At 51.7% G+C, this 14769-nt stretch overlaps 1 protein-coding gene across 4 annotated transcripts in view; it reads right to left on the bottom strand.

Moving 5' to 3' along the window:
* Positions 1-4758: 4758 nt before the first annotated feature.
* Positions 4759-14769, bottom strand: part of Crhr2 (corticotropin releasing hormone receptor 2) — a 40227-nt gene continuing 30216 nt past the window's right edge. For 3 of the 4 annotated variants that reach the window (XM_070014195.1, XM_070014197.1, XM_070014198.1), the window contains 7 exons: positions 14152-14305; positions 13629-13689; positions 12695-12767; positions 7828-7913; positions 7538-7673; positions 7130-7171; positions 4759-5888 (listed from right to left, as the gene is read on the bottom strand). In XM_070014195.1, coding sequence (XP_069870296.1) covers positions 5748-5888; positions 7130-7171; positions 7538-7673; positions 7828-7913; positions 12695-12767; positions 13629-13689; positions 14152-14305 — 693 coding nt within the window. In that variant the 3' untranslated portion in view covers positions 4759-5747. The remainder of the gene's footprint in view (positions 5889-7129; positions 7172-7537; positions 7674-7827; positions 7914-12694; positions 12768-13628; positions 13690-14151; positions 14306-14769) is intronic. The other variant, XM_070014196.1, reaches the window with a different exon arrangement.

Here is a 14769-nt window from a genome sequence, read left to right as displayed (position 1 = left end):
ATTCCCACCAAGCTCTCGGTTTTGAAAGGAACTGATTCTTGGCTTCTGCACATGGCATTTGGGGCTGGACCAAACATGGCTCCTAGCTATCACAGCCTGATGATGAGCTTGGCCTCTGAGGTGTGCTGAGCTTGGCCTGGAAGGAGACAGATGAAGGGCCATCACCCCACAGTCTGCTCTAAGTGTGAGCCTGCATCTCCTGAGTGGGCTGAGGTCTGGGTTGGGGTGCAGAAGCCTGTGTCAAATTCTTGGGTGTTTCTAACACACAGCCAGGCCTGGGTTCTACCAACTCTCAGAGCTTCCTAGCTTTCTTGGAAAGCATTTTCCTTGTCTCTAGGGTCTCTTTAGCTTGGGTTTCCTTCAAGGACTTCATCAGAAATAGCATGTATTATTTTATATTTTTAGTTCTCTGGGAAAGCCTGTCACATTTGCATGTTGCCCGTGGCCCACACATAGTGCAGATCATGCGAAGCCTCATTCTCTGGACCATTTCCTTTGTGGGAGTCCCTGCAGCAGTGGTATGTCATCCTTCAGATGTGAAGGCCTTGATGCCTAGTCTGCAGTGGAGAGGTGGGGGGTGAGTCACCTAGAGTCTGTTTCTGGCTGAGGGAGGGAATGGAGTTAGAATTGGGGATGGGTGCTGTTCCCAGTTGAGCCTTCATGGAGCATTCTGAAATCCCTAAATAGGCAAGTTTCTTGCCAATTTCTGTCAAATGGACTGTGACTCTCTGTGTAAGTGAAGGCATCTGGGGAGGGCAGGAAGAATGGCCAGAGGCTACTCTAGGGGTGCTCATGGGCACCCCTACTGGCTTCCCCTAGAGAATCCAGAGCAAGAAAGCATCTTTGAATTCTCTGCCTTCCTGGGCAATAGAACTCTTCCTCTATGGGGAACTACCATTGCTGCATTCTTTATGGTTGCCGGGCCCAGGGGACCAGAGGGGGACTTTCCTGTGCCCTGAAGAACTAGTTAAAATGTACAATTAATTATCTTGCTGTGCCTGCAGGAGAGGTGGAGGAGCAGTTTTCTGGATGGAGACTTTATTAGTGCATACCTGCCTTTGTTTACTCATTTGGCCAACACAGCAAACATGGATGATGCTGACGGGGCTCAGTCTGGGAAAGGCCTCCTACTCCAGTTCTCAGTCCAAAGTGTAATTGCTGACATTCAGAATTTTCTGTGCATCTAGCTTTTTAGCATTCATTCATTCATTCTTGCACTAGTGGCTTTATTGTGTACTTAGACAAATGTAGGGGTCGAGCTTATCCAAACCAGGACAGGTGAGAAGAAAGGCATGCTACTGGCTGTGCCAAGACAACAGATATAAATCTAGACTACCTGGAGCCAACGTTTTCTGGTCTTACCACCAGGATGGTGGCAGACAGGCTGGGAAGCCCTTTAGGTGGCATTCAGGGCATATGTGCCAGAGTGGGCTGGAGGCAGTAGTGGCCCTGCTCTGTTTCTGTTACTCATGTAAGTGGAGAGGCAATGTTGCCAGCTGGGGAATGGCTCTGGGCTCAAGGGTGCACATGGATCATGATTTTTGTCAGAGTAATCCATGTCCTTGTGCTGCCTTGTGTATCTTTTTAGCACTGAGTTCCAGCCTGTGGCTGGTGGTTCCTTGTCAGAAGGAGGCTGGGCCCCTGTGGTGGTTCCTTGTCTCCAAAGAAATTCCCCGCAGATGAGCTAGAAGGAATTCAGTCACCGCAGAGGTGAGGTCAATTCAGCCTCTGCCTACCCCACCTGCAAATTAGCATCTCTGAGTGGTGCTGCCCCTTGGGAGAATTAGGGGCATCCTGGGGCAGAGCCCAGCAACCACACTCAGCCCAATGATGAGTACATCTGTATGTTTTACAGGTGACCACTCCTCTGGAGTTGCCTTGCCGTAGAGGTTTCCAGAAAGAAGACAGGCCTCTTACTTTCACTCTGTCATGTACAGCATGGGAGCAGACAGATGTTGGGAGTTGGGAGAAGGGAAGGAGGTTTGTTTGTCCCTGGCTCCCATACAGTGGTCAGCCGCTGGAGGGCTTGTGGCTTGTCGGTCTCCAAATCCCTGTGAGCCTGGAAACACTGGCTTTTACCACCTGCTGCTAGCAGCCACCCAAGTTCCTGAGCAGTGGGCTCTGCCAGCACCTGCCAAGGGTCAGTTTTCTTTCTTTCTTTCTTTCTTTTTTTTTGGGTCAGGTCGTGGGGCCTGAACTCTGGGCCTGGGCGCTGTCCCTCAGCTCTTCAGCTCAAGGCTAGTGCTCTACCACTTGAGCCACAGCGCCACTTCTGGCTTTTTTCTTACGTGGTGCTGAGGAATCGAACCCAGGGCCTCAGGCATGCAAGGCAAGTGCTCTACCACTGAGCCACCTTCCCAGCCCCAGGGTCAGTTTTCTTAAAAACATGTCCTCTGGGGGAGCTCTGTGCCACCCCAGCTAGGTGTCACCAAATCCTCCAACCCTGGTTGGGAATGTCACTCTTGGCGAGGGCCCCAGGCCTACCCTCCATGTCCACAACAAGTGCAGGGCCTGGTATATCCTGAGCCTCCTGGGACAGCCTCCTCGCCTCCAGTGCCTCAATGCATGGTCAGGACAACAGAGGAACCATTTGCTACATCCCTGCCCACACTCATCCTTCTGTGCAGTGGTGAGAAAGGCTTGGGCCTAAAGGACAGGAAGTGGGAGCCAAGTGAAGGACAGCCTAGCTTCTTGCGCCTAAGAGCTTCATCTGGCTTGAGGCCACCACAGGCATAGGCAGGTGATATGCACACAGAAGAGGCTAAGGCCAGGGGCCAACTTGCTCTGTCCCTGGTAGAAGCTTCTAACAACAGAACTGATGACTCAATGGGAGTAGAGCAGGGGCTTGGGGTGAGGAACACCTTTGTGAATTCAAACTTCCAGCTGTTCTATAAGTGAGGGAGAGTTTAGGGATCAGGCGGGAGATCCTGGGAGTCTGTTGTTAGAAGCTTTCAGCACCGAGGAAGAAGAACTGCTAATGAGGCCACTTTCTGGAAGGTCAAGCATCGAGAGGCTGCCAGCACTGAAGCAGATGCTAATGAGAGCTGGCTGGACTGCACTGAGCAGGTGCCTAACCTGGTTAACAAATGAGGACCTAGCGAGACTGGCTTAATGGCTCTGGTGGATTTCAAGGGAAAAGCTCTGCAGGGTCCGTGACCAGGGGCTTGGGGATTGAGGGGAGGCAGGGCTGGATAGTACTTCCTCTTCACCAGAGAGAAAGTGGCCAGATATACTGAGCAAAGTCTACAGCCTGTTGTCTTCATACTACTGGCTGGGCAGGGACCATGGGTCCTGGGCCTCTCCAAGGACCAAAGAACAAGATGGACAATGGGCTGCATCTAGGCAGCAGTAAAGAGTGCCAAAGCCAGGCAGTGCTTGCTCCGGTGAGCTCTAGCTCACAATCTCTTCTGGCTGACAACTGAGCTCCAAGTGGCCTCATGGGCCCACCTATTTATACCTCTTTTCTATACAGGAACATTGTGGTGCTAATGGATATAGCCATTACTGTGCCTTGAGGAGACGGTGTGACTTTCCAAGACGCTCATGAGTTCTGTCTTGTGAGAAAGCCAAGGTGGCTTGTGAGAAGTGGGGCTCTGGCTAGGCCACATTGCACCTTGGTGCACCACCTCATATTGAAAGCTCTTCCAGGCCTCTGCCTACCCCAGTATCTGATACAAGGGTGCTGGTGAGATATAGGTCCTGGTAGCCAGGGTTGCAATTCATTTTCTCAGATGTATGGCAAGAGGACCTCAGGACCATTTCATGATTGTCTAGATGACAGATTGCTGTTCAGTTTGGAGCCTAAATCTCAGGACTGTAGAGAATTCAGTTTCTTTGCTACCATTACTTCTTATTTAAAGAGCCTCAGTGTGATCAGTTTAAAAAAAAAAAAAGGAAAAGAAAAAGAAGGCCAGGTGCCAGTGGCTCACACCTATAATCCTAGTTTCTCAGGCTGAGATCTGAGATACAAAGTCACCCAGGGCAGGAAAGTCCATGAGACTTTTATCTCCAATTAGCCACCAAAAAAGCCAGAAGTGGAGGTGTGGCTTAAGTGGTAGAGCATTAGTCCTGAGCAAAAAGGCTGAAGGACAGTGCCCAGGCCCTGAGTCCAAGCCCTAGGATGGGCAAAAAAAAATTAAGAAAAATAGGAGCTGGGTGCTATTGACTCATGCTTGTAATCTCAGCTACTCAAGAGGCTGAGATCTGAGTATGTAAGTTCAACACCATCTTGGGCAGAAAAGCCTGTAAGATTCTTATCCCCAACTAACTAGCGAAATACCAGACTGGAGATATGACTCATAATCTTATGAGTGAAAAAGCCAAGTAAAAGCACAAGGCCCTGAGTTCTAGTAGATGCATGCATGTATAGATTACATCTGATGTACTTTAGACTGTAGTAGTTTCATTTTAAAATGTAAATATTTACCAAATCCCAGAAATCACATTTTGCATATTTTAAAACTTACTAAATACCAAATTAAAATAGTACAAGGAATGGGCACCAGTAGTTCATGCCTGTAATCCTAGCTATGCAGGAAGCTGAAATCTGAGGATCATGGTTCAAAGCCAGCCTGGGCAGGAAAGTCTGTGAGACTCTTATCTCCAATAAACAACCAGAAAACCAGAAGTGGCGCTGTGGCTCCAGTGGTAGAGTGCTAGCCTTGAGCTGAGGGACAGTGCCCAGAGTTCAAGCTCCATGGCTGAAAACAAACAAACAAAAAACAAAACAAAAAGCAGTACAAGGTGGGTGATGTGGTTTTCCAAGTTTTATTTTTGTGGGAAGACTTCCAGCAAAATCCCTGTTCAAGGCTTGTGGCCTTGCCCACTAACTCCTGCAAGTGGTTCTACTGTAGGTTGTTCTTATGGAGTCTCGGGGCCTTGACTGTCTTGCCCTTCCCTCCGCATGCCTGTCCTCCTCCTTTTGGACACAGCTTGGGCTGGAGCTGGTGGCAGACATCAGCCTGAGGAAGGAGGGATGGCCCTGCAGGTGCTCTGCCCACGAAGACTCCAGACCTCCCACTGGTGAGTGAGGAAGGTCCTTCATGGCCAGAACCAACATCTCCACTAATGACATGGACAGGGCTGTGCCCTGCAGTCCTAGCCCCCAACTTTAGCCTCTCCCCACCTGCCTGCCTGGCCACTTGACCTGAGTGTAGTAGGGGATCTCCAAAGAGGCTTGGTGTGTTTCCAGAGGCGGAAACTATTGCCGAAGAGGAGGCGGAGGCCAGTCAGAGGAAGGACTGGGGAATTCATGCCAATCACCAGAAACATCCCATTCATTCCTCCTATTCCATACTCCCACTCCATTTTGTCCCACACTTCCTCTCCAGTTGCACTGCAAGTATCTATGCTGTCCCCTCCTGACCCACCACACTGTAAAATCCCCAGTCAGCACCTGGGAAAGAGGCTAGAAACCAGTGTCCTCCAAGAGCCCCAGGGGTGGGAAGGCAGCTAGAGGGGATAAGGGACAGCTTTTCAGGGACAGGGGACAAAGGAGAGGCTTCTCTGATGTCCCTTGGGATGAGGCCCCTCTTGTGTGGAATCTTGAGGCTGCAGCAGACTCTGGTCCCCTGAAGCCCTTTCTGTAGTTGTACCCCCTTTCTTGTCAGACTGGAGGGCTGACTTCTTCTCTCCCTTCCTGCATCCCCTGGGCCTGTGCAGCTAGGAGGACATAGGGGAGAGGACAGAGAAAGATAGGAAAGCTCCTGGGTAGTAGAAGGGGTGGGGGACAAGTGGATGACGAATGGTCATACAGCGGCCGTCTGCTTAATGCTGTGGAAGCTGAGCCTAGTGGGTGATGTGGGGATGGACATGGCCCGGGCCACAGGTGCTCGGAGGGAGTGATGGTCTTGCCAGCGGTACCACCTCTTCTTCACAGCTGAGCGCACCTGAAGGAGGAGGACTTGGTCAGCAGCTGGCCAGGCCTCTCCCTGCTCCCCACTCTTCTCAGGACTGTTAGAGAGGAGGCCTGGGGTGACCCTGGCACTACACAAACACATCTATGGACTGACTAGTCATTCCCTATGGGGAGTCCTTCCCCAGGGACCCAATGCTTCCCCTGAAGGGGTGTGTGTGTGGGGGGGAGCAGGGACCCTCTCTGCCCCTTCTCTGAAGAGGTTGGCTCTGACTTCCTGGCTGAGTAGTCTGACTTTCCCAGCTTCCGGTGGGCACTGCCATCTCAGGGGCTTTTTAAGTCAGGCCTTTGGCTCTCAGCACTTTGCTGCCAGTGATGGAGGTCTGGCTCCCCTTCCTCCAGAAGGCCTTGTCCTATCTAGCTCTGCCATGACCACCACCCTGCCACCCAGCTCCGTTCTGCCATTTCCACACCCAGTCGGATCTGTTCTCTGTGTTCTAATGGAAGAATTCTGTAAAATGTATTATTTCCACTGTTCTTGCCTAGCACATGGTTTGAACAGGGAGAACTCTCCAAAACACTGGCTGTCATTTGCTTCAGCAGCTCCATCTACCCTGCAGCCCGTAGAGAAGTCTCCACAGCTGGTATCTGTACCCAGGCCCAGCCTCAGTTGCCAGAGACCTTGCCTGCACAGGTATACACTCTGGTAATGAGCAATCACAGGCTAAGGGGCCTGAGGAGGGCATCTGGATTCCTCCAGAGCAAATGGCCTGGGCTCTTTGCTTCCCCACCCATGTGTTCTTCACCATTGGGCTGCATCTACCTTGGGGTGCTGGGCCTCCTTAATGGAGCAGACCTTACCCTAAAGCCCATCTAGGGCATGTAGGCTTTTCTGTGGGGGTGAGAACATGCTGGGCTCTCCTCTGCATCCATAAAGAACTGCTGTAAGGTTCAGGCCTCACTTCCTTCTACTACAAGTTTCCTCTTATTAACCAGCTCTGCTATGGTTTCTTTCTTCCAGGAGTTCCTGCAGCCTGGACTCCCTGCCTGCCTGTCCAGCATGAGGGCTGGCCTGGGTGGCTGACCTATACTGTTCCCAGATCTTACAGGAGGCATTCTGATCCCCTAAGGCTGTGGCAGCTTCTCAGTCACCTCCTGCTTCAGGCAGAGTTGAGCAGAGCCGGGGACCAAGTTCCCCTCAAAGGTGGGAAAGCTCAACTGGAATGGGCCTGAGTACCCCAAGAGCCCAGGTCCCCCAAGGGCCCTGACTCATACCTCTCCATTGAAGAAGCAATAGAAGACAGATACAAAGAAACCCTAGAAAGCAAGAAGGGAGTGGTCAGGGATCTGGGAGGAGCCACCAGGCCACAGGGTGGGGCAGCAGCTGGATGACTTGGGACCCAGTGGCCAGGACCCCAGGGATCAGAGCTGGGTGGCTCAGAAGTCAGGGCCCTAGCTCTGGAGTGCAGGTATACCAGGGGCCACTCTGGGCGAGGAATGATTTCAGCCTGGAGCTGGCATCCATAAGGAGCCGAATCTAAGGCCTCAGGTGATGGCCTTCCCAAATCTTGGAAGTGAGCCTCAGGTGGGAGTGGCAGGGCCAAAGCTTGGCCCAGGGCAGCCTGGGTAGTTTGGGTTCTGTGTGTGTGTGTGTATGTGTGTGTGTGTGTGGGGGGGTCTCACCTGGAAGGACTGCAGGAAGGAATTGAAATAGATGAACACAATCTGTGACAGGTCGTCCTCTCCGGGGTTAATGAAGAACAGCATGTAGGTGATACCCAGCAGGGGCAGGAGCACCAGCGTGGCCTTCACTGCTTTCCTGGGGGTGAGAAGAGTGACAGAGCTAAGCTCACACTCCGTGGCATCTGGAGCCTGTATCATCCCCCAGGGGTCTCTGCCCAGAGGTCGGGGGACCACTCAGATGACCACCTTGTTTCCTTGTGCCAGGCTGAAGTACCCAGGTGACCATGTACCTGTACTGCATTGTCTCCGATGTGGTAGATGCTCGCAGTTTTGTCATTAGGATCCTGACGATGTTGAACAGAAATACGAAATTGATCTGGAGGAAGGCAAAGAGGGGAAAAGGAAGGACCATAAGTGTGTGGGAGGGGGCCAAGAGGAAGCCATCTCCCCCTGAGAACCACCTCCTAGCAGACACCCAGTACTGAGCACCTCCTAACTACCCCAATCTGCTTCTCCCTAGTCAGCATAGATGGATGGACACCCCATTAGCTCCAAGACCTGCTGTCTCCATCCCAGGGAGCAAACGTCACCCTAAAGGCCATGAGCCAGAGCTGAGGCCACTCTTGAGGACATTTCAGGAACTCCAAACTTGTCCTACTCAGAAGCTCCATAGAGGTAGCCCCAGGCCTTCGAATCCCTCAGCTCAGTCACAGGCTCCCACACACCAGAGCTGCACACTATCACTGCTCCAGGTTATCCCAAGGATATGAAAAAGTGAACAGCTCCCTTGCTGGCCTGCAGGAGATGACTAGCCTCTCACCACTTCCCTGCACCCACGAGTTCCAGAGTGGAGGGAAATGAATGGGTTGCAGGTAGCTCCCCAGGCTCCTTGAAGTGCTCATTTATCCTTGTTCTGAGTCTTTGTATATCAGAGCCGTAGGCCTGTGGGTCTACTCCTGTGCATGTGTACATGAGCCTGTGTATGTACACTGGACCATATGTGTGTGCGGGTGAGTGTGTGTGTTTGGGGCATGAATGTGCCTGTTTGACTCCAAGCCAAAGAAGGCAGGAATGGGAGTGTGGCAGGCTTGACATGTGGATGCATATGTACCTAGAGATATTGCTGGCTTATGTGCAAATGGGTACACACACACACACACACACACACACACACACACACACACACACACACACACACACACACGCAGAGTCATAAATCCACTGCTCTGCGGTTTAGACCAGGCCCTTCCAACCATGCTAAATTCCAGGTCCCAAGCTGGAATTAGGGGAACAAGCAGACATGGGACTGTCTATCCTGCAACTTCTGAGAGCCCCCATCGGAGAGGTGCTCAGGGAAGGAAGCTGAGATTCTTCCACATTCTGCTTGTCATATGGCCCTGTGAGCCAAGGGAAGGAGTGGAACCAGAGGCTGCCATGGCTGCCACCAGCCTTCTTTTAAGGGTTGCTCACATCCGGCTCTTGAGTTCAGATATATAAGCCATGCCTGTGTAAATACAAAATACATGACCTTTTCTTTTTTACTCTGCCTGACTTCTATGAGAGTAAAGACTTTTGGAATAAAAATATATCCTAGCTGGGCATTGGTGGCTCACACCTGTAATCCTAGCTACTCAGGAGGCTGAGATCTGACAATTGCAGTTTGAAGCCAGCCTGGTCAGGAAAGTCTGTGAAACTCTTATCTCCAATAAACTACTAACACTGGAAGTGGAGCTGTGGCTCAAGTGTAGCCTTGAGCAAAAGAGGTTCAGGGACGAGTTCAAGTACCAGGACACACACAAACACACACACACACACACACACACACACACACACACACACACACACACACACACACACACCTGCACTTCCCCCTCTCTCCAGAGCCCCTGACAACAGCCCAGGCAGAGTTCATTGTCTACTTTTCATTTTTAGACTTCAATTGATCCAGCTTATGCTTAAACAACCCAGCTCTGCAGTGATCCCTGGCTGATGGGCTGGGGCTATGCCCAGCCTAGTTTCTAGTTGTAATTAATCCTATCAATAAACCAAGTTTCCATGTATCAGGCTCTGTGCTGAGCACCAATAATGGTTAAGTGGCAGGTAGATAGGGTCCTTGCTTGCAGAGGGCTGTGACTTAGCAGAGATGGTGGACACTGGGGTCCTGAGGGCCTGGTAACACAGTACTGAACTGAAAACTGAAAATGAGGCATGGTTAGCCAGACAAGGTGAGGAACCTTTGCAGGCAGAGACCAGGCCAAGTGAATGGCCTGCCATGGGAGGATCTAGGATCCAGACGGGGGTCAGTGCAGCTGTAGGTAATGGTGTGGAAGCCCAGAAAAGAAGACAGAGCTTCCTGGGAGCCCACACAGGAAGATGCACCTCTTCCCAAGGGGCCCCTGCAAGGCATCCTGCCCAGCCCAGGATACTGTCAGGTGGCCTACATGTTGAGTCCTGGGACTTCAGGGAGGAGTGCTAGGGACAATGAGCCAGCTCCCTGAAGAATCCTCCCTGGAGAATCTCTCCCTCCTAAGACCTTCATGAGGGAGTTCATTCCTACCAGCACTCCCATTCCTCAGGGACCTTGCTTTGCCCATGAGGTCTGTGGGGTGGGTGTTGGGCATATTGGCAGTGGGCATCAGGCTGCTGTGTCTTGTTCTGCCTGGAGCTTTGGGTGTTTCAACCCTTACTCCCCTGTGCCAGGTCAGGTGGGTTCATCACTTAGCAATGGATCTAGTACACACACTGTGCCACAGACAGTCTCAAGCATTGCAGGGATTTTAGGCAACTTCTGTGGACAACCATGACTACTAACTCCACCTGAGAGTTGCACTAGATTCCATAACTCTTCCTGGTGCCACAGTGATTAGAGTGGTGGGATTCAAACCGAGGCACCTGGCTTCAGCCTTCCCCTAACTTTTATCACCTATATGTGCAATGCCTCAGGAAATGAGGCCAGATGGAGCCCAGTTCCCTGGGTGAGGCCATAGTAAGGCCTCATGGCTTCTTGGTCTTCCATGAAGACCACATTGCTTCTATTTCCTTGCTCCCCACTTTTTTGGGGGTTGTGGGGCTTAAACTCTGGGTCTGGGTGCTGTCCCACAGCTCTTCACCTCAAGGTGAGCGAGCACTCTACCACTTGAGCCACAGCACCACTTCCAGTTTTCTGGTTGTTTGTTGGAGATAAGAGTTGCATGGACTTTTCTGCCTGGGCTGGCTTTGAACTGTGATCCTCAGATCTCAGCCTCCTGAGTAGCTAGGATTACAGGCATGAGCCACCAGTGCGCAGCTCCGCTTTTTTAAAAAATGCGTTCTGGGACTCACTGCATTCCATCTTGGGCACATCCTTGAGCCAAAGGTTTTCCATCACTGCTGAAATTCTCTTTTTGCTCCCAGCTGCTCCATGTTCTTGGGTGCACTCTGCTCCAAGTCCTGTCTCCTGGCTCACAGTCCTCTGTCCCAGCTGGCACTGTGAAACCTCAGGCCATCTGCTAACATCTGAGCTTCTGTTCCTTGACTATCCAATGGACAACTACACTGCTTGCCTTGAAAGCTGGACACAGGGTGACAAAAATTACAGAGGGCAGGGGGCCCATGTTTGGCCTGATGGATGTTATGTCCCTCTCCCATGATAACTGCGTCAGGTTTCCTGTGAACTCTACCTTCCAGCTCAAAAATAAGGGGTCTCTTAGCAGCAGAACACAGCTGAGATTAGCTAGAGGAGCAGAGGTAGTGAGTTCCAAGCACCTCTCCCACCAAGGCACAGCAGGCAGAGGACAATGAGGCAGGAGGCCCGGGCCTCAGCTCTGCCAGTAGGGCTGTGACCTGGGACAAGCTTGGTTTGCTCTTCTACATCCTGGGGTCAATGCCTCAAGGCTGTGAGGATCAGCAGTGATCTGGAGCCTGTGGAGGGAGTCTAGCTTGGAACGAGGAGCCCCATCCTGCAGCAAAGGAAGGTGCAGAGCAGGGAAAGGGTGCTGTGGGCACCAGGCCTCCACACCTCATCTGCCCTCCCTGGGCATTCCCTTGCTACCTGGCCATCGGACAGATTGGAGCTCACCCCTGCAGGGTCAGACCCCACCCTCGATGGCCTTTCTCAGCTAAGAGCCAGGTGCATCAGAAGCCCCAGCCCTCCACTGAGGGCAGCTGGCTGGGAGGGAAGGGATCCTGGACTTTCACTCACACTGAAGTGAGTGGCTCACGGCAGCTGGGAGGCAAGGACAGTCCCTCCCCGCCATCTGCTGCAAAGACTGGCTCATCCTCTGAAGTGAGCAAAACCCTGACTGGAAGTTCAAGCAGGAGGCAAGAAGCTTTCCTGGCCATCATCAGCTTACATCCATCAAGGATGCTCCAAAGATGGGGTCCAGTGACTCCCAAAAGTCTTAGCAAAGGGCAGGAGTGAGGAAACAGAAAAGTAAAGTAGCCATCTCAGTGATAGATTTAGAAGCCCACCTCTGCTGTGTGTAGGGTGTAACCCCCCCTCCCCACTGCTGTGTGTAGCTCCCCTTAATTTTCAGAGGGTTCCATGGCCCTTTAAGGAAGCTGGTATACACAAGAGCCTGAAATTACTAAGCCTTAAATAAGTCTTACGTAAATGCTAATTTCTTAAGGGGCTTTTTACATATTGTTTTTTTTTTTTTTAATGTATGCTATATAATGGATTCTTTCTGCAGAATGCAGCCTCTACTTAAACTTTCTCTTAATTAAAGCTCGGTGTAGATTAAAGACACGGTGGCAATTATACCTTAAATGTGAATACATTTGGAGAAGGCTGGACAAGGAACAATCGCTCATTACACTGCATTTTGCAGTCTAAAGCTCCAGGCTGGGGGCGGTGGGCAGAGCCCCAGAGGGAGTTGCTGGAGGCAGAGTGAACAGAAGCCCACACCCCTGTCTTGCCTCCAGCTGCCTGTTCACCTGCTGTCTCAGCACCATACCTTGCAAATAGACATTAGACTCTAGAAACTCACCAGTCAAACCCCTTCCTCACCCAAGGCCCTAGCTGTGCCAGGCAGAGCCAAGGGAAGGAATAGCAAACTGGTACACAAAGCAGGGGACAGGGACAGTGATGTAGTGGGGGGGGTGCTGTCCAGACCACACCTTTCCCAGGGTCTCTGTCCTGGGGGAGTTCAGCCCACTCTAGTTTCACTGAGGACTTACCAGGAGCACGAGGATGATGGGGCCTTGGTAGATGTAGTCCACGAGGTCTCCAGGCTCTTTGCCAAACCAGCACCTGTAAGGATGGTGTGACCATGGGTGGCCTGCTGAGCCAAACCCAGGGATCCCTCCCAATGTCAAACACAGGTTCTCTGGCTTGGCCCTCCTAAGCCTGATTTCCAGGATTGCCCCTACCCAGCCAGAGTCTGCTCCCTTAGCCAGACTTGGTCCCCTGACACATTGTAGACTGTGGGCTCAAGGAGGATTACATAGGAGTCACAGGAATGTAGAGAAAGCTATGCCTCCATTTGCCCAGAGCTGAATTGCCCTGTGACACTTGGCCCATGGCACTCAGAACCCAAGCTCTGCATGGCCAGGCACTGAAGGGACAAGGCAGCATGTGTGGAAATAGGGCCTCTGCAGCCTGGATCCACTGCCTCCCCACCTCAGAGTGTTTGGCCTCTGCCAGAAAGCTCGTTTTGTATTATGCAACTCTCCTGTTCTTGGATAGATCTCAGCCTTCTGAGCATTTGCCAATGTTGAGCTCCTGGAACTCTACCATTCTTGCCCCACCTGTCCCCTTCTGTGCTCTCTAACTCTGAGAGCTGCTTTCATCAGGGCCATGGCTCTGGACACCCATCGATGGTGTGAAGGACATCCCAGGCAGAGACTAGGATGTCAGCGAGTAAGTTCCTGGTGGGCTCCATTAGATGCTCATTACCTGGCCTTGGATAATACCCAGATGGAAAGCCTCTTCTACATCCAGCTCTGAGGACATTCCTAAAACCAGGCTTCCTAACTGAATTCATCAAAGGGAGCAGCCTTGCACACTCCTGAGTGGGGACACAGGAAAGTGACCTATCTGACTTGGCCCATGTCTTGGCCCTAGCCCAAGGCTGATCTGTATTGTCTGCCTCCAAGCTCCCATTCTACTTACTGTTCATTCTCATAGTAGAGTTTTCCGATGGCCCAGGCAATGATGATGGGGCAGGGGATGCCTACAAGAAGGACAGACATGGGCTGCAATGGACAAATGGACAGGGACCCTGTTATAGAACCAAGGGTAGGGAACCAGAAGGAACTAGGATCATGCTTCTCATCTTCCAACTACTGGCCATTTATGCTCCTAGGATGCCCTGCTCCTGAATCTTGCCCTCAGTCAGCTTCTTCTCCAAACCATGGAGGCTATGACTTCTGAGGTTCTGAGAAAGAGAAATAGAGCCAGCAGTTTCTCCTGTCAAGACAGAGACCAAGGTCTTGGGGCTGGCACTCTGGGCAGGAAGAAAAGGACTCTTTCTGGAACATCCTTTGTAGGGATTCCTGGCTCCTTCAAAAGGAAGGTGGAAGGGTGCATGGTAGAAGGGCTGAAGGCAAGGATGTGTTACTGTCCTTGTCCCCAAGATGAAGGAGACCTTATTAACAGTACCCTCCCTCCAGCCCTGCTGCTGTGGGACCCTCACACCATCCAATGATGAGAAAGAGCCGCTTGCGCAGACGCTCAGTGGAGTAGGTCATGACGATGGCTGTGTGCAGGTAGCAGCCCTCCACCAGCATCCAGAAGAAGTTAGTGACCACGAAGTAGTTGAAGGCAGCAGTGACGCAGCGGCACCAGATCTGCATGGGGGAGGGGGGAGGTCAGAGGCTGCTGGGAGCCAGGAGAGGGACCAGAGGCTGCTGGGGGCCAGGAAGGGAGCCAAAGGCTATTGGGGGTCAGGACAGGGTAGCAAGCCTCAGGGACTTTGAGATGGAGCGCTTGGGCATGATGGTGCTCACTGAGAAGTTTCATACGCCTCCTGCTCTCACTCTGTAGGATGTAGTTCTAACTTCTCTCCAACCTTTCCCAACACTTTTTTTTTGTTTTTGGTGCTGATACTGGGGCTTGAACTTAGGGTTTTGTTTCACACTCTTGTTTGGCTTTTCTCTCAAGGCTAGTGCTCTACCATTTGAACCACACCTCCATATCCGGTTTTTAACTATTTAATTGGAGATAAGAGTTGTAGATTTGTGGATTTTTGCCTGGATTGGCTTCAAACTTTACTCTTCAGACCTCAGCCTCCTGAGTATTTAGGATTACAAGC

Source organism: Dipodomys merriami, unplaced genomic scaffold (genome assembly GCF_024711535.1).
Source record: "Dipodomys merriami isolate MVZ:Mamm:240054 unplaced genomic scaffold, mDipMer1.0.p SCAF_94, whole genome shotgun sequence".
Lineage (NCBI taxonomy): Eukaryota > Metazoa > Chordata > Mammalia > Rodentia > Heteromyidae > Dipodomys > Dipodomys merriami.
This window is presented reverse-complemented; position numbering and strand designations above follow the sequence as displayed.